Source organism: Mesocricetus auratus, unplaced genomic scaffold (assembly GCF_017639785.1).
Source record: "Mesocricetus auratus isolate SY011 unplaced genomic scaffold, BCM_Maur_2.0 Super-Scaffold_100020, whole genome shotgun sequence".
NCBI classification, from domain to species: Eukaryota; Metazoa; Chordata; class Mammalia; order Rodentia; family Cricetidae; genus Mesocricetus; species Mesocricetus auratus.
This window is the reverse complement of record NW_024429201.1, coordinates 26444667-26466326: the sequence shown is the minus strand read 5'-3', so window position 1 is coordinate 26466326 and position 21660 is coordinate 26444667. Positions and strand designations below refer to the sequence as shown.

General features: G+C 43.7%; 2 protein-coding genes across 2 annotated transcripts in view; one reads left to right on the top strand and one right to left on the bottom strand.

Moving 5' to 3' along the window:
- Positions 1-11894, bottom strand: part of Msh3 (mutS homolog 3) — a 152281-nt gene extending 140387 nt beyond the window's left edge. The window contains exons 1-6 of the mRNA XM_040728890.1: positions 11663-11894; positions 10126-10243; positions 6047-6267; positions 4681-4869; positions 1571-1687; positions 944-1061 (exon numbers count right to left, since the gene is read on the bottom strand). Coding sequence (XP_040584824.1) covers positions 944-1061; positions 1571-1687; positions 4681-4869; positions 6047-6267; positions 10126-10243; positions 11663-11800 — 901 coding nt within the window. The 5' untranslated portion in view covers positions 11801-11894. The remainder of the gene's footprint in view (positions 1-943; positions 1062-1570; positions 1688-4680; positions 4870-6046; positions 6268-10125; positions 10244-11662) is intronic.
- The window catches only part of Dhfr (dihydrofolate reductase), a 30582-nt gene continuing 20783 nt past the window's right edge, over positions 11862-21660 (top strand). The window contains exons 1-3 of the mRNA XM_005065662.4: positions 11862-12177; positions 12482-12531; positions 15247-15352. Coding sequence (XP_005065719.1) covers positions 12092-12177; positions 12482-12531; positions 15247-15352 — 242 coding nt within the window. The 5' untranslated portion in view covers positions 11862-12091. The remainder of the gene's footprint in view (positions 12178-12481; positions 12532-15246; positions 15353-21660) is intronic.

Genomic DNA, 21660 nt, shown 5'->3' with positions numbered 1-21660 from the left:
GGCTTTCTAACAGAGACAGAAAGGGTATGGATTCAAATGGGAGGGGATATGGGGAGGAACTGGGAGGGGTGAGGGGAGGGGAAACTGCAATCAGAACATAGTGTATGAAAAATAAACTTGCTTTCAATAAAAGAAAAAGTTGGAGAGAAACTTGACCCATTATCTAAATACTTTTACTTGCACCCTGCTCCTATCTTCTGAATACCCATGTCATTTCTTGTAAATGACTCATCGGGTACAGTGGCCAGGTAAGTATAATCCCAAGGACCAGAAAGGCTGAAGAAGGAATTCAAGACCAGCCTGTACTACGCAGTAAGGCTCCATCTCAAGACAATAGGAATTTTATTACTATGCTTTTGAAGCTATTTTGATTAAAGTAACGCAAAGAATTTATGAGTGACGCTAACCCTTGGGATGATCATTGTGCACACTGAAATCAATAAGAGAAAATTTCAATAATTCTCAACAAATTTGTTTACGAAGTCAACAATTAATGAAGATGGCCTCACATTTAACTGTGTCTGAATTCTGTCTTTGAAGTTCTTCTCATGTAAAGTTAGTAAGTTATTTTCAGGTCTCACTTTAGCAAGACTCTGAGGAGCTGCAAAGGCCCTAGATAGTTAACACTGCCCCACAAATGGTCTAAGGAGGAAATGTCTTTTCAAAGAGCTATTAACCTGGGATGTTTTATTAGGTTCATTTATTCTCGCTATTAAAGTACGATGAATTCTGCTCTCACTATGACAATAGACACACTCTGTCCACACTACCCACCCTCCCCTCAGCGACACACCCATCATGGCTAAAGCGACAGGATGAGTAGTGGTTGGACACCTCACCAAACACATCCTCATTCAGGGAAAAGAAAAAAACTGTTTAGTTAAATTTGCCATCTTAAAGTCCTACAACAAGAAAGAGGAAAATTCCTATCCTAAAAGGATATCTTCTCCAATGAGGGTGGATTTCGTATAAAGAGCAGTCAACTTCCGGGAGAAGACAGAACTTTTATTGTCTCCGATGGCCTTTAGTGCTGCAGTCTCCGTTTGTTTCACAACTCCAACCTTCAACAAAAATAAGACACACTTACTGCCAAATCTAGTGAATGACTGTTCAAAATAGACAAGAAATCATTTCAAAAATGTCAAAAAGTTAGTTCTGAAGCACTGAAAACAGGCAGGTCAGTCCTTGATGCCCAGATGCAGAGGAGAAAGAAGTCAAGTCACTGGCAAGCAGATGAAGGGTGAAGAAACTCTCCACTGCTGCAGCAGAGGACGCTCCAGGGCGCGCAAGGTAGTGCATTCCATGCAAGCCCAGCACTCGGGAGGCAGAGGCTGGAGGACTGTGAGTTTATGTGAGTCCAAGTCCATCCTGGGCTTCACAGCTCAGACCCTGGCTCAGGAAGCAAAACCAGAATGAAAAGCAAGATACAATGCTAATAATATAAAACAATTTAATCTCTCATAGTCCCAAATTCTAAAGCCAGTGAAAGCCTTTCTACCACCTAATCCACATGCTTTTACTCCAGAAGAGAGGCCTGATTTCTTTTCCACAAATCAAAGCCAAAGCTGACCTTGTATCCTTTGGCCACAAGTCGGCGGACATGCACGAAGAGTCTGTGAGTGGGTATGCTTGCTGTCATAAAGTTGTGGTCTAAGTGGCAATAAATATTGAGTTCCCGAGCAGCAATCTAAAAAGTGTAGACAGAAGAATGTTAATAAGCGTCTACTCAAGATTCCCTGTATAAGGTTTGTTTACTCTGTCATGTACTTAAGATCTGATATCTCTCTGCATACATACATCATCAATAAAATGTTTAAAGAACTTCCCTATACAAAAAACCTTATGACTTCATCTACTTTGGACACCCCAAGTAGAATGAGTTCAAAGCCAACATCTCTAAATCCCAAAAACACAACAGCTCTTCTTCAATGTCCTTAGACATAGATAAATGTTACCAAAACCTTAAAATATTCATTCTTTCCCACATTAAGAGCCTGAGATTGTAGTGGCATGGAATAAGACATTGTTATGCAAATGGCACACATAAGTAACTGACAAGCAGAAGACACTAGGGAGCATCAAAAAGGATGAGTCCATTTACATAGAGGAAATACGGCTCTGTGACAAGGGACTCTGGCACTGTTAGCAAAGAGGATGTGACTGAAAGAAATGTGAAAGCAGGAAGCAGTAGCTAATTCCTTGCTTTCTTCCAGAAAACACCATAGCTTGGACAGCGCCCACCAGAGCCACACAACCTCATTCCAACATTCTCACTACCCAATCCCGCCTGTCTCAGAACTGCATTGTTCATCATTACTGCCAAGGAAAGATCAGTCCTTACTGTGGTCAGATCTGAATTTACCTGTTTACCTAGACAACCTCTTTCTCCTTCTCCTATGGGAGGTAACTCATTACCTGCTCCTGCTCTCAGAAAACACGCCCCTGTTATGTCAGAGTATAATTTCATAACACAAAACACAGTAAAAATACTACTGAAAGAATATCACTTCCCTGCAAAAACAGGCTTTAGAAAAGTGAAAAAAAAAAAAAGAAAAGGTTAGTAAAGACTTTGTTGTCCATGCCTCAGGCAACATCTTATGTACTACCTTATCTCTTTGTGATATCCTATGACTCAAGGAAGCCTGAAACATAAGCATCATCCCTGAGTCCCAACAATGGCAACACCAGCAATACTCTTCTTCAGCTTGGCCATTGCAGTGGTTTGAACAAGAAAGGCACACAGAAATTCCTATGTCTGAATGCTTGGTCCCTAGTTGGTAAACTGTTTAGAAAGGATTAGGAGGTGTGGCCTTGTTGAAGGTGCATTGTGTCACTGGGGGTGGGCTTTGAGGTTTCAAAAGGCCGCACCATTCTCAGTTCCCTTCTCTTCCTCTGCCTTGTGCTTGTGTCTTAATATCAAAGCACTCAGCTACTACTCCAGCGCCATGCCTGCCTGCCTGCCTGCCTGCCTGCCTGCCGCCTGCTGCCTGCCTGCCTGCCTGCCTGCCTGCCTGCCTGCCTGCCTGCCGCCTGCCTGCCTGCCGCCTGCCTGCCTGCCTGCTGCCATGCTCCCCACCACAATAACCCTCTGTAAATGTGAGCCCTCAATTAAATGCTTCTTCTCCCGCCCCCCCTGAAACAGGGTTTCTCTGTATTGTTTTGGAGGCTGTCCTGGAACTCACTCTGTAGACTAGGCTGACCTTGAACTCACAGAGATCCGCCTGCCTCTGCCTCCCGTGTGCTGGGATTAAAGGCGTTTGCCACCATCGCCCAGCCTAATGTTTTCTTTTTATAAGTTAGCTCGTATGGTGGTTTTAATGAAAACAGCCCCCATAGACTCATAGGAAGTAACACTACTAGGAGGTACGGCTTTGTTGGCGTAAATGTGTTACTGGGAATGGGCTTTGAGATTTGAAATGCTCAAGTCAGACCCAGTCTCTCTCTTCCTGCTACCTATGGATCAGAATATAGAACTCCCAACTGCTCACCATGTCTGCCTGTGTGCTGTCATGCTTCCTGCCATGATGATCTGTAAGCCAGTCCCAATTAGATGTTTTCCTTTAAAAGAGTTGTCATGGTCATGATGTCTCTTCACAGCAATAGAAACCATAACTAAGACACCTTGGTCATGATGTTTTGTTACAGCAGTAGAAAAGTAACTTACGACACCCATTAAATATGCATATGTGTTTTTAACCTTCTTCATTGAATCCTACATCAAAAGCCTCTAAACTAAAGCAGGCCATAACTGAAAAAAGCTGACAAGATGACTGACATGCATAAAGAGCATTTCAAACACCTGCTGATAGCTGGCAGTTAATTTGCTTGCCCACAATACGGAGCCTTCTTCCTATAAAAATTCCTAAGTTAAAAGTAAACAGAAGCAGGCGCTGGTGGGCATGCCTTTAATCCCAGCACTCCACTCCAGGAGGCAGAGGCAGGCGGATCTCTGTGAGTTCAAGGCCTGCTGGGTCTACAGAGGGAGTTCCAGGGCAGACTTCAAGGCTACACAGAGAAACCCTGTCTCGGAAAACCAATGGAAAAAAGATAAACGGAAGACAGAAGACAACCTTCACCTCTCCCCCACAAGTCTACTCCCACCAAGCTTGGCTGTACTCAGTTTTATTTTTACTCTGAGTAATGGTATGTTTTATATGACCTCTTTTTCTTCTCTGTGCATGGGTGTTTTGCCTGCATGTATGTCTATATACCGTCTGCACACAGTGCCCACAGAGGCCAGAAAAGGGCATCAGACCAGTTTGGTTTTTCAAGACAAGGTTTCTCTGCTTAACGCTGGCTGTCCTGGAACTCACCTTACACACCAAGCTGCCTCAAACTCTGAGGCCTGCCTCTGCCTCCCAAATGCTGGGATTAAAGGCGTGTGCCACCATCGCCTCGCTAGTAATTTCTTAATTAATGAGTTAATTAAGAAAGTGCCCTACAGGAAATAAAATATATTAAGAATCTACGGCTAACTAAAGAAAACATCGGCTAGCATTTGAAAACATAACTCGCAGGCAGGCCTGGTGGTAAGCATCTATAACCCCAGAACTTGGGGGTAGGAAGTGAAGTGGAAGGATGAGGAGTTCAAAGCCAGTTTGGGCAGCACAGCATGACCCTGTGAGGAAAAGAGGAATGAGGGAGGGAGGGAGGGAGGGAGGAGGGAGGGAGGGAACTTACCTCTGCATCTTCCCCAAAGAATCTGTACTTGTACCCGCATTCTACACAGAGAACCGCGTCCTTATGCTTCTGCTTCATATCTATGAACTGCAATTCTAATGGTGTGTAGACGCTTTTGGATCGTTTGTTAAAAGGTTTACAGTCAGAAGCCTTCTGGAAATTTTCAGGGCATGGTCCAAGTTGACTGTCCTAAAAACCCAAGGATTACAGTGTAGAAAGCAACTACTGAACTGCTGAGTTCTTAGAGTAAAGGCAACTTCGACTAAAAGCTAACAGCCGGTGCTCTGCACGGAAGGAAAGACATCCTGCGTGTTCTAAAGCCATACTGAGGCCAAGTTATCCTATAGGTCCGAAATGTTTTCAAAACAAAAGTTTAAAACATAGGAGTGAGCAGTGGGGGAGAGGGTGATTGTCGTGATCTTGGGAACCAGTCACACGCCTTCCCTGCTGACGGATCAGACCCTCCAACCTGAGCTAAAATAAGCCTTCTTTCCTTAAGTGCTCTGTCAGTTTATCTCAGCAACAGGAAAGTCCACACAAATGCCTCCCAAGAGAAGGGGTGGAGACTCATGACGAGAGAAAGGTAACAGGTTTGAGAATGCAATTATTCTTAAGTTTTATGAAATTTCCCCCCTTTGTTTCTATGGTTTTATGTAAATCCAAGACTGATATATATTATAAAAGTTAATTCACATTCACAAAAATTCATTTTCTAGCCAGGTGCAGTAGTGCACACCTGTAGTCCAGCTACTCAGGAGGATCTCTTGAGTGCAGGAGTTCTGGGCTGTGCCTTACTATGCCAATAGGGTGTCCGCACTAAGTTCAGCATCAATATGGTGACCTTCCGGGAGCAGGTGACCACCAGGTTGCTTAAGGAGAGGTAAACCCGCCCAGGTCAGAAATGAAGCAAGTCAAAACTATATATTCTAGAAAAAAAAAGTATTCCCTTATCCATTTATGAATTAAGACATACTTCCAGAAAAATTCATTTATTTTACCTTTGAATTGACTCTGTATCTGCCAAGTTTTCAACTGAAAAACCTCACACCTAAATGCTGCCTACTGGGATTTCCCATGCACATTGTGGAAACCATCAAGGAAAAGCACCCCCAAGTCAATACCCCTAGCCAGCACAGTACAGTACCACTGCCTGCAGCTGTTCTGCCTTGTTTTAATACAAACCAAGTAATCTCTCCCAAAACTCTAAATACTGAAAAGAAAAACAAGTAAGGAACAAATGCTCCCTCAGCTGACACAGTCGACTGGCCTCCTGTGGAAACCATTCAATTCCCTGATAACCCCACAGAACCTTGAAGTACTTCGGAATGGGAGGGGGTGACTGCCCATTGACACAAAAGTTACATACTTTCTGATTAGCCTGAGATTTGGAATTCTCAGAAGAAACCACATTCTTTGCACGTTGCACAGTGATGTCTTCAAAATCCGTGCATTTTGGCAGAACTGCAAATCTCTCCCGAAGAGGCTCTGTCTGGACTCTGTTTTGAGGGAGGGCAGAATCACAGCAGAATTCTTTCAACTTTTCCAGAGACTTTAAGACAATCCTGGGCCTCAGACATTTCTTTGGCTCTTGGGAAATAATGAAAAGAAAACATACTAATAGTATTTTGACTCCATTATGTCATTTCATAATCTGCATGGAATTTCTCAGAATGCTATTCCCATTGGAACAATGAGCCTAACTATAACACTGTTCAAGGTAAAGATGACACACTGAAACACACCTATCATTTCATTCACTGATGAAATCCTTGGAGAACCACAGTAAAGGAGGCTGGCAAAGCAGATCAGTAGGAATGGTGCTGGTCACCAAGCCTGAGGACCTAAATTCAATCCCTAGAAGCAACAAGGTAGGAGAGAACCAGCTCCTTCAAGTTGTCCTCTGACCTCCACAGACATTTGCACTCCATGCACAGATATATAGACACACACACACACACACACACACACACACACACACACACACACACACATACACACACGAAAAAGAGTAAATAAATGACTCGATTTTAAATTTTAAAAAGCAGGACTGTAGTAGAGCTTTGTTTCTACTTCTTTGGGATATAATGACAGACAGGACAGGGGTGATGACAGCTGCAACTGAACTATCTGAAGCCAGACAGGGAACTGATGTGCAGTCACTAATTCAGCACACGAGATTCACACCCAGTCCTTATAAAAGCAAGAACCAACTCTATTTGCAACCCAAAATGCTCAAGATTCACAAACTGGGGCACCTTAGAGTCTGGAAACAGAAAGTTCTGGAATAAAAAGGACTGACTCAAAGTGAACTGACCCTAGATTCTCCCCACCCTTCACGTTCTGAGGGCCTTTCTCCCACTCAGCACAGACTAGAAATTTCTCTGGAAACGTAACAAGCAGTGCTGCTGATTATAAACTGTCCCCTGAAAATGAGAGGAGCCAAAGCCGGCCGGATGCTGAGACCTTGGCCTCACCCAGACCCTGGTACCCAGAGCCTTCCTCTCCAGACATAAGCCAGGAGACTCCTGGCTGGGCAGTCTGCCCGGCTCAGACACACTTGCTTTCTTGCCTCCCTAACTTTCCCACGCCACAACAAAAACGCATTCACTCCTCAAGCCCCACCCCAAACCTACCTCTTCCATGACACTGTGTTTCTTCCTCTGTGTTCCTGCAACAAGACTGGGACTCTCCCTAGCACCTATCACCATTATAAGTAGTGACTGGAGCTGAAGAAATGGCTCAGGGGTTAAGAGCACTGCCTGCTCTGCTCTTCCAAGCATCCTGAGTTGAATCCCAGCAACCACATGGTGGCCCACAACCATCTGTAAGATCAGGTGCCCTCTTCTGGTCTACAGGCATATGATGCAGACAGAACACTGTACATACATAATAAATAAATAAATCTTTAACAAAAAAATCAGTGGCTGTATGCAGTTATTTATTATCTGCTATTTATAAGCAAGCAATTGGTATGAGAAGGGGCCTGTCATCCACTGGGGCTCTGCAATGTGCTGGAACACACTATTGCATCCCTGAGAGCAATACTATTAGGAAGCTGCTGCTAAGTGTAGGGGATCTGGGGCTACATCGTCATCTCTCACTTTACCTTCCTTATTAAAATAAAACTGCGGAGGACAACAGTTGGGTTTTGCTCACCTGTAAAAGTTTAAAACTTTTCAGACTTAGATAAAAGCTTGGGGTCTACAGGTTATCGTGTCTTAGATCTGGGAAGTTACATATTTGAATCTTTTAAGTATATGAGCAAAGGCTAAATTGTTTTTCTATTAACAATTTTCATAAGGTACAGTTTGCACATGTATATGTGAGGTTTAAAAACAACAACAAGCCGGGCGTTGGTGGCGCACGCCTTTAATCCCAGCACTCGGGAGACAGAGGCAGGCAGATCTCTGTGAGTTCGAGGCCAGCCTGGTCTACAGAGCGAGTTCCAGGACAGCCTCCAAAACAATATAGAGAAACCCGGTCTCAAAAAAAAAAAAAACAACAACAACAAGAACAACAAAACATAACTTCTGGAAAGGATCTGTCTAAAACCTGAAGTTGAACTCATTTCCCTGAGACTTACAGCAATGTAGACACTATAGAAAAAAAGATGATTCCGTGGAAAATAGAGCCACAGAACCTATCCACAATAAAGCACAAGGACAAGCAAGACTGACAGTAAACAAAGCGGAGTGGCATGAGGGACTCTCAAGAGCAAGTCTTCTAACAGACTCTAAGAAGGAGGAGCACACCGAAGTATTTGAGAAATGACAGAAGAGTTTTCTAAATCTTACGAACACAGTACAATCACAAGTCCAAGAAGTTTTGAATGAGTTCTAACCAGGACAAACATTAACTCACTGACTTAAAAACCAGACTAAATTCATAAAACTATGAGAAAATGAGTAAGAAAGAAACCTTATAAGTGGTGGGGGGTGAGGGGGGAGAATGATAGGGAAAAAACACATCAGTCTACAATTAAACCAGTCACCTCCAACAACAAATACTTGATTTGAATATACTAGCAACGGCTAAGATAACTGTCTGTTGGCTTATTTATTTTGTGGCTTTGAGATAAGCCCAGGTTGTGTCTGAACTCAACATGTTGCTGAGGACCACCCTGAACTCCTGATCCTACTTCGACCTCCCGAATGCTGGAATTACAGGTAGGAACCATCACAACTAGTTTATGCAAACACAGGTCTCCAGGGAAGCTAAACAAATTCTACTAAAAGAGCTATAGCCCCTCCATGACTAAGAAATTTGGAAGGAAAACTCTCATTCTTTCTTCTAAATTTCTAGTTTTTCCAATAAGGTTCTTCTTATTCTAAAAATGTGCTTTAAGATATCTTTTCCAGTGTACATTTTACCTCAATTTGCTAAAATGTACATAAAGATTGTGAGTGTTAAGACTCTCCTTCTGCTTTGAGCTTTTGTGTTTATTCTCTCTTCAAACTCCAATGGAGATCATGAAGAGGGTCACCAGGGATCTCAGAGCAATAACAATTTAAAAGTGAGCAGACAGAAGTGTGGCCCTCTGTCCTGCACAATAAAGTTCTGAAGTTCAAAAAAAAAAAAAAAAAGACTCTCCTTCTGTTTGGTAGTCCAGGTACACAAAAAGGAACTTGTATATGGAAGAATCTAGGAACAAGGTAGATCCGCACAACGGATATAATAAAAGGAATGTGGAGTACTCAAAATGATTGACGCAGGAAACAAGATGGCCATGGCCAGGGGTTGGAGGTATGGGAAATGGAGACATTCTGCTGATCAGTACAGAGTTTCAGAAGGGAAACATAAAAGTCTTGTAGAGATGGAGAACAAGATTTCATCTGGGGACTGTGAGATAGCTCCCTGGGTAAGGGTGCTTGACAATAACCCTTCCAACATGAGTTCATTGCCAGAACTCACACAATGGAAGGAGAGAAATACTTCTGGAAACTGTCCTCTGACCTCCTCTACCCATGAACACAGGCACACTCACAAATAATAAATCAATCAGTAACAAATGTTTCATCTTCTAGGCAAGATTTAAAAGACAGCAAAAGGGGCTGGAGAGATGATGGCTCAGTGGCTAAGCACATGTCCTACTCTGTCATCAGAGAAACCGAGATCAGTTCCCAGGAACAACGTCAGGTCCTCCGGGAGGATTCCACATCTCAGGACTCTGTAGGCTTATACACTTAAAACACACACACACACACACACACACACACACACACACACACACACATTAAAACCATAACAAAAGTGAACAAAACAGAAAGTTGAAAGAACTACACCAAATTAGAGAACTGAGTCCCACTACAGCCCTGGCCCCCCAAACATCAGCTCAGGCACTACAGAAATCCATCCACAGAGGAAAACGAGGCTCAATGCTCCAACAGCCTCCTCTGCCCTCTGGGCAAACCCAGCATCCAAGAAGACTCATTCCCTATCACTTACCAGGGTTGCCAGATATTACTGAGGTATTTTCTTCTTCCTTCTCTGGAACTTCCTTTGCCTTCTTCTTAATGGGTCCATCATTCCCCAATGATCTCTTCCTGCTGTCACCTTTTGTAACCTGTATCAGGAAAGTTGGAAATAGTGTGTTAATGCCATCCTAAGGTTTGAAGTCATTTAAACCTTGCTTTGGAATAGCAGTAGTTCCCTGCCTTCTACTCTTCATAGAGTGATCTACTTTTACCCTGGGAAGGCTTTGGGGTAACTATGAGAGATGGAAGCTGGCAGGTTTAGCCTCTCATCACCTCTCATCCTGCTGAAATCAAGTGCTGTTCTCCACCTTTCCTACTTACAAATATTAAATAAAACACCTCTAAAGGTAAACAAAAAAATTTCAAAATGCAAAATTATGGGAGAAGATGAAATAATAAACAATGTATTTTCTGTTTCAAAGCTTGCATCCACTATTAAAAGACGTCCTAGGACTATTGGTTGGCAGGTAATCTAAGAAAAATTTAACACTTTCCCCCAGTATTCTGTCAATGTGGGTGCAAAATAAAACCTTGGAGAATTCATGAAAATGTAGCTCACTCTCAAGAGGGGTGTGGGGAGGGGGGGGAACCAGTATAAGGAAGAAAAATAAATTAAAGAGTTTAAGATTCTTAAACTTAATAATTTGCACCTGCATTAAACAAAGTAGATAGCTAAAGCCAGTTTACAACCACCTTCTTCAACCTCAATCTGGAAAACGACAGAGTCCAGACCCAAGACGCCCTGCGCAAGCGTGCTACATCCCCAGGCTGTGTGGGAAATATAACCTCCAGGGCTGCTCACTCTTGGGTCTGCATTTGTGACAATATCACTATGGGTTTTAGTTTTGTTTTGCTTTGCTTTGGACTATTTGAGGGGCTGCAAGCAACAGAAATAGTCAACGATAAGTCATCTACGAGAACTTCGTCCACCCAAATTCTTATTTTGCACGGAGAGGCTGCACAGTAGAAGAATGTTCTGGCACAGTGATCTTAAATACTGAGCAGTGTTTCTGAATTCTGAAAACTACCCTTAAAGACACCTTTGTTCTAGTCAGCCACGCAAGCTTGTGTAAATAAAGTTCCTCTTCAACCATCAATGTAACGGGGACAGAGGAGGTTAAAGGATGTAGCCTGGACCTGCCAGACTTGGTCATTCGCCTAAACAGAAGTTTCCGCCTCAGGTTCCAGTTAACGACAGGAGGCAACAAGATCTCAAATCTACCACCTCTAATCGGCTAACTAAAACCTTTCAACCAAAACAAGAACCCCGTGGATGTCACCCCCTTTTTCCTTCCCCGACTCCGCCACTTCTTAGTACTCCCCACCATTAAGCTCTCCACACTGCCTCCACTTCCGGCGCGACACCCACGTGCCCGCTCCGATCCGCCGCTGACCCCGCCCCCGGCCGGCTGGCTCCGCCCCGTCGAGGACAGAGCCCACCCCCGGCAGCCTCCGCCAAGGCGGAGCGGAGCGGTAGACGCTGGGGGCGCTGAGGAGTCGCCCTCTACCTTCTCTGCTGACGCGGTGGGGGACGCGGTGGATCTCAGGCTTCCGGAAGACTGGAAGAACCGGCTCAGAACCGCTTGCCTCCCCGGGGCTTGGGCGGCGGAAGAAAGGCCGCTAGACGCGGACTTGCTGCGGGGCATCGCAGGATGCAGAAGAGCAAGCCCGCCGGGAGCGCGCGGCCGCACTACCCCGCGCCTGCGCGCGCGCACGCCGCGACCTGAGCGGGCCGGCCTGGTAGGGGCGGACCCAGCCTGGTGGAGGCGGAGCCTGGCGGGGCGGGGCCTCTAATGTACAAATAGGATGCGGGCCCTGTTGAGGGCGGGGCCTCCGATGCACAAGTGGGAAGCGGCGCCGGGCCGCTGCAGTTTCGCGCCAAACTTGAGGGGAAACCTGGCGTGCGGGCTGTCTAGGAGGTGATCGCCGCTGCTGTCATGGTTCGACCACTGAACTGCATCGTCGCCGTGTCCCAGAATATGGGCATCGGCAAGAACGGAGACCTGCCCTGGCCTCTGCTCAGGTACTGGCCGGACTGGGTTAGGGAAACCGAGGCGGTTCGCGGAATCGGATCGTGCGTGCACTTGGCGGGGACGCGCGGACCGACCTACTTAGGGACAGTCGCGAGCGGGTAGGCCCGCCGGCTGCATCCCCGGCCGGTGTCCGCGGTGATCCCCATGCTGTGCCAGCCTTTGCCCAGAGGCGCTCTAGCCGGGAGCAAAGTCCGGTCACAGTGCAGCACCACCCCCCAGACTTGCATGGGTAGCCGCTGAGCTGGATCCTGAGCACACGTTAACCTGTTAACACAGTGTTTCTCTAACTTTCAGGAACGAATTCAAGTACTTCCAAAGAATGACCACCACCTCCTCAGTGGAAGGTAATTTGGGGTTAAGATGAGGATTCTAGAGTTTGTCTGAAGCAAGATTTCCAATGCATGCGTATTAAGTGCGAAGTCTCCCTCGGGAATCTGGGAGATTCTGCTTCTTGGCAGAAATTTTTGTGCGGTTCCCAGAGTTTGTTAAGCGTCCTCTTTAATATACATGTATTTGAAATTATGTTAGCAAGAGCAGTTAACTGGACCGAATCCGCAGCAAAATTTAGCTCTTTGAATATAGAGAACAGAGCCGGTATTTAGAATTGTCGCTGGAACACATAAAGTGTAAGTAAATAGAGGAGAGTGCAGGGAGAATAGGCTAAAATACGATTAAACACTATGTGGTGAACTCTTGGATTTCTGGAGGCAGGAAGGCACGGTGGGTTGAAGGTCTGACCTTCAGTGAGGCAGTCTGGGGGTCAGGCTTGAGATAAAAGAATGGGGGTGATGTACACTTATAAGTCAGTTTCCAGCTGCTTGTAGGACACTCCTTGTAATTTGTCCCTAACAGACATATTTGTTTGTCATAGTAAGAGAGGAACGGCTCGGTGGGTTTTGACCTCTTCAGGGGTTGAATGACCATTTCACAGGGGTGACAGAAGACCATTGGAAAACAGTTATTTACATTATGATTCATAACGAAATTACATTTATGAAGTAACAACGAAAATGATTTTATGGCTGGGGTCACCACAACAAGGGGAACTGTATTAAAGGGTCACCGCCTTAGCATGGTTGAGAACCACTGGCAGAGAGAATGGGGAAACAGAAGTCGGCATAGTAGACAGCGTTCATGGGACAGGTAGAAAGCATATTAGGTCACTGGTGGACAAGTGCCATTAACACGGTCTGCTCTCAATCTAAATATCAGGATTGGGGAAACAGCTCAGTCAGTAAAGTTGTGAAGGCCTGAGTTCAAATCCCAACACCCAAATAAAAATGTGGGCCCAGTGGGACACATTTACAATGCCAGCACTAGGGAGGCAGAAACAGATCCCTGGGGCTTGTTCTCTAGCCAAATTTGTGGGTTACAGATTCAATGAGAAATCTTGTCTCAAAAGATAAGGAGAAGCCGGGCGTTGGTGGTTCACACCTTTAATCCCAGCACTTGGTAGGCAGAGGAATGCGGATCTCTGTGAGTTCGAGGCCAGCCTGGTCTGCAGAGTGAGTTCAAGGATAACCTCTAAAACAATACAGAGAAACCCTGTCTCGAAAAAATAAATAAGTAAATAAAGTGGAGGCACCCATCTTCACTGTGTGGCCTGTGCATACAGGTACACAGTGCATGCAAAATAAAAACTAATTTTTTCAAGATTATTTTTCCTTCTAATGTGTTTTGAGAATGCCTATATACAAGTATGTATACAATATATGTGCCTGGTCCCCACAGAGGCAGAAGAAGATGTCAGTTCCCTGGAACTGCCTCTAGATGAGGGTGCTGAGAACCAAAGCCAGGTCCTCTGCTATGCTTCTAACAGCTAAACCATCTCTCTCACTCCCAAAGTCATTCTTTGTTAAGGAATCCTAAATATGACCTGGTAATTATCACTGTTCCTTTGATCCAGCTGTCTGACGCTCAAGTTTTTTTTTTCCCAAGCAATTAAATAAGAGATAAGTTTTCATGAAAGTGTTTTTTGTTTGTTTGTTTTTGAGACAGGGTTTCCGCTGTGTTGTTTTGGAGCCTGTCCTGGAACTCGCTCTGTAGACTTCACAGAGATCCGCCTGGCTCTGCCTCCTGAGTGCTGGGATTAAGGGTGTGGGCCATCCACGCCTGGTTTAACTGTGTTTTTTATTTGAAAGTTTGTATACATTTATACAGTGTATACAGAGCACATCCATTTATCTTCTCACTCCTTGTGCCCTCTTCTCCTTCCCTAATTCATGTTCTTGTGGTTAGTAATAACCCTGTGTGTGGTGGTCAGCTGGGGCATGAACAGTCTATAACCAGCCCAACCTAAGAGCTACTCTCCCTCTCTCAGCAGCCCCAGTGACCTATAGCTGTCTAATAGGATGGGACCTCGAGAGCCCCTCCTCCCTAACCCCCAGTGACCAATAGCTGTCTAATAGGATGGGACCTCGAGAGCCCCTCCTCCCTAACCCCCAGTGACCAATAGCTGTCTAATAGGATGGGACCTCGGGAGTCCCTCCCTGCTGGGATTTTGACTGGCTGTGAGTTGGTGCATACAGACATCAGCCATATCTCATCCAGAAGTCCATCTTTCACATCTCTCTCCCTCTTCCAGCAACTGTTATGTTCTTTCTGCCCCCCTGCCTCAATAGTCCCTGACCTTTGAATAGTGGGTGCTAGTACAGATGACTCAGAGAACAGTAGTTTTAGATGGTAAATACAAGTTATGAGTCTTTAATCTCAGATTTCCAAAGATTTTAATCTTTTCTCCATTTTAGAATTTAATAAAGCATATGGGGTTATCTAGTGGATGACAAATCTCGTCAGCCTGAGCACTTTGAACAAAAATTATGTGTGGTTGCAATTGACTAAAACCTAAGTAGAAGATGTAAATTGGATGAACCAAATGGAAAAATAAGTACTATATTTAGTTAATAATGAGTACTGAATCTGAAATTTGGATGAAGCTGTTTGTCTTAATTTTTCTAAAGGATATCCACTAGATGTCACTATGACAATGGTATCTTGCCTGTGTATGACACTAAAAATATGTGTGTTCTCAAAAATATCCTTTCTGCTTGATTTTGTAGGTAAACAGAACCTGGTGATTATGGGACGGAAAACCTGGTTCTCCATTCCTGAGAAGAATCGACCTTTAAAGGACAGAATTAATATAGTTCTCAGTAGAGAGCTCAAGTAAGTGACATGAGGTCACCACAGAAAACTGTTCTAGATCCCAGGGCATATACCAGTACATATAAAGTGAACATCTGCATGCATGTGTGTGTGTGTGTGTGTGTGTGTGTGTGTGTGTGTGTGTGTGTGTGTGTGTGTGAATATGTACATACATACGTATGTGCAGGCAAGAGCCCGTGTGAGCGACCATGCATACAAAGCTGTGCATTGTTCTTCCTAAGAATCTGTCCACCTCGTTTTCTTGAGACTGTGTCTCTCACTGTGATCTGGGGCTCATGTATTAATTAAGCTAGGCTAGCTGGCCAGGGAGATCCAAGAATCTTCGTGTCTCTGCTGATCCACTGAAAAGATGACAAGGGCATGCCACCAAGCCCAGCTTCCTTTTACCAGGTGCTGGGGACCAAGCTTAGGCCCTCATTCCTACACAGTGGATACTTAACTGTGTTATCATCCAACCCTAATAAATGACTCACTATCCAAACAAATTGACAACATCAGAATTCAACCAACACTCTAAAGAGACTAGAGCCTTAATCTGCCAACTTAGACCATTCAGCCACGATACCTAACTGAATATTTTAATATCGCAAAGAGGCAACAGAAACCAAGTGGGCAGTTATGCCATGTGGCAACTTACGTGGTTGATTTTTATCACCTTAAATATTAGGGGAAAATGTGTTAAGTTTTGCAAGTTCCTTTAAACCATTATTCCATAGGCCTAGCTATCAGTTTTTTAGTATGATAAGTTGTTTCTAGTTTCACATAAAGTAAAAATGCCTGTTTTGCATTTCAGCAAATGTAAATGCTTGTTCCAGTTTTGGAATCAACTCTAAATGCAGTAAGATATGAAGGACTTGCAGTTATGGTTGTGCATTCTAGTTAGTCATGGTCATTTCTAGGTAGCCACAACACCCTGACACTTTGTGTTCTTTATACAGTGTCAGAAGGTAAAATATTTCAAAGTATTTAAGTGGCCTAGGAACCTTCAGTAGAAGGGAATGTCTATGGTTGACTTGTGCTAAGAATTTTCGTGTCCTCCAAACTAACATTTGAATAGATAATTCCTTCATTTTGACTGGAAATGTCTTAAGAATTGGAGGTGACTGGGGCTGGAGAGATGGCTCAGGGGTTAAGAACATTAGCTGCACTTCTAGAGGGCCTGAGTTTGAATCCCAGCACCCACATGGCAGTTCACAACTTGCTGTAAACTCCTACCCAAGGGGATTTGATGCCTTCTGGCCTCCAAGGGCACCAGGCTTGCACATGGTGCACTGACATGTAAGCAGACAGTTAAACACATAGCATTAATAAAATTAATTTGGAAAAAAAGTACTGGAGGTGGTGGGGTAGGTAGATATGATTGACTATGAAGTCAAGAACAGTAGTTTGACCTTGATGATGACTTTGCAATTGTTTTACTCAACTTACTAAAATAACTTCCTGAGTCTGACTGGCGTTTGTTTTAGTTTAGATCTTTTTGGTCAGCAGGTGACTAAAATCTAAGGGAATGTTAATCAAGATGTTGGCTGTTGTTCCTTAAATTAATGTGTAGTCACCAAAAATAACACAGTACCTTAGAGCATCATTAGCTTCCCAGTAGAAAAGAGCAAGTTCCTATTTCTTCTCGCTTACATTCTCTCTCCGCCCAGTCATCTCACTTCCTGTCTGTCTGTTCAGATTTCCTGACTTCTATGGTTAGTTAGTGGCAAGCTCTATCCTCTGATCTTCAGACAGGCTTTATTTGTACAAGCAAGATAACACCACAAGGAAAAGCAAGCTAGGATTTCCCAGGAGATACTCTGGTTGCCTCTGAGAAGTCTCAGCTCTATCTGGTGTTTTGAAACAAGGTTTCTTTGTGTAGCCCTGGACATCCTAGTACTCACCAGGCTGGCCTTGAATCAGAGATCCGCCTGCCTGCGCCTCCTGAGTACTGGAACTAAAGCGTGAAGTCAACTCATAGATGCCGTCACGTCTGTAAGACATGAGTATCTGGGTGAAGGGAAGTTAGCACAGCCCTGGCAGGGAAAACACTCCATAGCTACGTGCTAGGGGATTTTTATATAGGGTTTCTCCCACACCCCTCCTGTAATGGCATAGGTGAAGAACTAGAAGAAAATACACAAACATGTGCATTGGTTGCCTATAGTGACGGGGACTATGTGATGTGCCTCCTGCCATCTGCCTCCATCTTTATGCTGCTCTTGTCATGGTTGCTAGGATACTCTGATGATCACTCTCCTTGAAGAATTACATATTCACAGGCTATATTGCCTTTCCCAGAGACTTTTTAATAACATATTCTTGACTACTACTCAAGCTTATTTATGGCCAGCTTGAGCTAAAATAAACATAAAGAACTCTCAGTGGGGGACATGTTCAACTGAGCTAGCATTTCTTCTCAAATGATGAGTCTGATTTCTTCTTTATGGCCCCCTATGGCAGATGTAATTGGATTGTGTTGCTTTTCATGTATTTATATATATAACATTTAGTGGAGTGCTTTCTTTTTATTTTTTAAAGGCTGGAAAAAATTTAAAGTCTTTATTACCAGGCAGGCTAGAGAAGTTGGAATATCAGTTAGTGAACGATTTTATTAGGGTCCATTTTTCTCTTCAGTCTCTAGCTTCTCCACTCGATTGTCACTTTATGTAAATGTAGAACACCTATTGTGTACAGGTGTGTAGAACCTGTGTGTGTGTATAGGCCCTGTTGTGTCCTATATCACAGGACAGGCGTTACATTGTTTTGCAGGCTTTTACTGGTACATGGGATTTGAGCCACTAAACACCATATGGGAATCATCGAGGTAACCGCCAAAGTCACTAAGGTCTGAAGAGGGCATACTTAGAACTGAAACGGGAGCTAATGAGACCTGCTGGCTAGTGTGAGAGTGGTAATGATTGCGTGACACTAGTAAGCACACCAGAAGTCACTCGTTTGCATGCCTTAGAAGAACGCATTCATTTATTTGGGGAAGGTGATGTTTCAAGCTTTTAGTAGAGTAGGGCATAGTAGCACACACATTTAATGCTTTGCCAGGAAGCCCTTGAGATTAAGGTCATGCTGGCCTATAGAGTAAAACCCTGTCTCAAAAAATAACAACAACAAATGTATATATGAGTAAGTGAATGCCTTTGGTAACAAAAAAAATTAAGCAAAGTTTTGTATCAATGTTATATTATTGAGATTTATCAATGGGAGATCCCAACTGCTGTGATATGACACAATGCAAATTATGCCCATAAAAGCTATTCTAAATTTTATGGAGTAATAATTTTTTACGATTCCATATTCTTTCTAGTGATGGCAGCTTCCTTTTAGGGCCTTTCCCTCTGATCCACACAGGTAGCCCAAGTAGCTTTGGACTTAGGCAGGTCAGAGTGAGGCTTGCTGAACCTCAGCTGTATTACCTACTAAATGAGATTAATAGTAGTAGCTCTTAGGGTGATTTTTCAAGATTCACTAAATTTTGTATGTTAAGTTTCTGACTCACAAAAGGTATCCGTTAGGGTTTACAGTTTGTTTTTTTTTTTTTATTTTAAATAGCTTGTTTTACATGTCAATCCCAGTTCCCTCTCCCTCCACTCCTCCCGCACCCCCCCCCCCAGCCTCCCACCCTATTGCCAATTCCTTCCACATAGGGGATGTCTAGAGTCTGTCATTTCACTCAGGGTAGGGTCCAGGCACTCCACTAAGAGTCCAGGCTGAGAGTGCATCTCTCTTTGTGCTATGGACACACGATGTCTGTTTGTATTCCAGGGATAGGTTGCCCAGGACTCCTCACTGACACTCACATTCGGGGATCCGGATCAGTCCCGTGCTGGCCTCCCCGCTGTCAGTCTGGGGTCCAAGAGCTCTCCCCTGTTCAGATCAGCTATCTCTGCTGGTTTTTCCAGCCCATTCTTTGCCAATTTGCTCATCGCTCCTCTCTCTCTGTCACTGGGTTCCTTGGGTTCAGTTCAGTGTTTAACTGTGTGCGATTGCCTCTGCTTCCATCAGTCACGGATGAAGGCTCCCAGATAGTTATAGACATCAAGTTCATTATCAGGAATGGGCATTCGAGGTGGTCTCTCCACTATTGCTTAGCTTGCCAATTGGTGTCATCCCTTTAGATCACTGGAGGTCACACTGGTGCCTGATCTGTCTTCTAACCTATGATTCCTTCTTCCCCCCATTCTACCCCCCCACTCAACCCTCCTGTTCCCCCATGACCTACTCTCCCTTCCTCTTCTCCCCCTCTCTTCTTCCCAGCTCCCACTACCCCCCACCCCTCGCCGTGTTCCCCATCTGTTCAGAGGATCTTGCCTCATTCCTCTTCTCTTGGGTACTATGCATATCTTTTAGGTTCTTTCCTGTTATCCAGACTCTATCAGTGGAAGTGCAGACTGCCAGTATCCTGATCCATGTCTAAAATCCATATATGAGTGAGTATGTGCCATGTTTGTCTTTTTGTAACTGGGTTACCTCACTCAGGATGGTTTCTTCTAGTGCCATCCATTTACCTGCGAATTTCAAGATTCCATTGTTTTTTTCTGCTGAGTGAGTAATACTCCATTGTGTAAATGTACCACATTTTCTCTATCCACTCTTCAGTTGAGGGGCATCTAGGTTGCTTCCAGGTTCTGGCTATTGCAAATAATGCTGCTATGAACATAGTGGAGCAGATGCCCTTGTTGTATGAATTTGCCTCATTTGGATATATGCCTATGAGTGGAATTGCTGGGTCTTGTGGTAGATTGATTCCCATTTTCCTGAGGAATCTCCATACTGATTTCCAAAGTGGCTGTACGAGTTGGCACTCCCACTAGCAGTGGAGGAGTGTTCCCCTCTCTCCACATCCTCTCCAGCATAAATTGTCTTCAGTGTTTTTGATTTTAGCCATTCTGACAGGAGTAAGATGGTATCTCAGAGTTGTTTTGATTTGCATTTCCCTGATGGCTAAGGATGTTGAGCACTTTCTTAAGTGTCTCTTGGCCATTTAATTGGATCCTTTGGTGTTTTGGAGACTTGCTTCTTGAGTTCTTTGTAAATTTTGGAGATTAGCCCTCTGTCAGATGTGGGGTTAGTGAATATCTTTTCCCATTCTGTGGCCTGCCTTTTTGTCTTATTGACTGTGTCCTTTGCCTTACAGAAGCTTTTTAGTTTCAGGAGGTCCCATTTGTTAATTGTTGATCTCAGTGTTTGTTCTGGTGTTATGTTCAGGAAGTGGTCTCCTGTACCAACTTGTTGAAGAGTATCTCCCACTTTCTCTTCTAAAAGATTCAGTGTGGCTGGATTTATGTTGAGATCTTTGATCCATTTGGACTTAAGTTTTGTACAAGGCGATAAACATAGATCTATCTGCAGTCTTCTGCATACCAGTACCCACTTATGCCAGCACCATTTGTTGAAGATGCTTTCTTTTTTCCATTGTATAGTTTTAGCTTCTTTGTCAAAAATCAAGTGTTCATAGGTGTGTGGGTTAAAATCAGGGTTTTCAATTCAGTTCCATTGGTCTACCTGCCTATTTTTGTGCCAGTACCAAGCTGTTTTCAGGAATATAGCTCTATAGTAGAGCTTGAAGTCAGGTATGGTGATACCTCCTGAAGTTCCTTTATTGTATAGGGTTGTTTTGGCTATCCTGGGCCTTTTGTTTTTCCATATAAAATTGATTATTGCTCTTTCCAGGTCCTTGAAGAATTGTGATGGAATTTTGATAGGGATTGCATTGAATCTGTAGACTACTTTTGGCAAGATTGCCATTTTTATTATGTTGATCCTACCAATCCAAGAGCATGGGAGATCTTTCCATTTTCTGGTATCCTCTTTGATTTCTTTCTTTAAAGACTCAAAGTTCTTGATATACAGGTCTTTCACTTCCTTGGTTAACATTATCCCCAGATATTTGATGCTGTTTATGGCTATTGTAAAGGGTGATGTTTCTCTGATTTCTTTCTCAGTCACTTCATCATCTGTATATAATAGGGCCACTGATTTTTTTGAGTTTACCTTGTATCCTGCCACATTGCTGAAGGTGTTTATCAGCTCTAGGAGTTCCCTTACGGAGTTTTTCGGGTCACTTATGTAAACTATCATATCATCTGCAAATAGTGAAAGTTTGACTTCTTCTTTTCCTATTTGTATCCCCTTTATCTCCTTTTGTTGTCTTATTGCTGTAGCTAGAACTTCAAGTACAATATTGAAGAGATATGGAGAGAGTAGACAGCCTTGTCTTGTTCCTGATTTTAGAGGAATTACTTTGAGTTTCTCTCCATTTAGTTTGATGTTAGCTGTTGGTTTACTGTATATTGCTTTTATTATATTCAGGT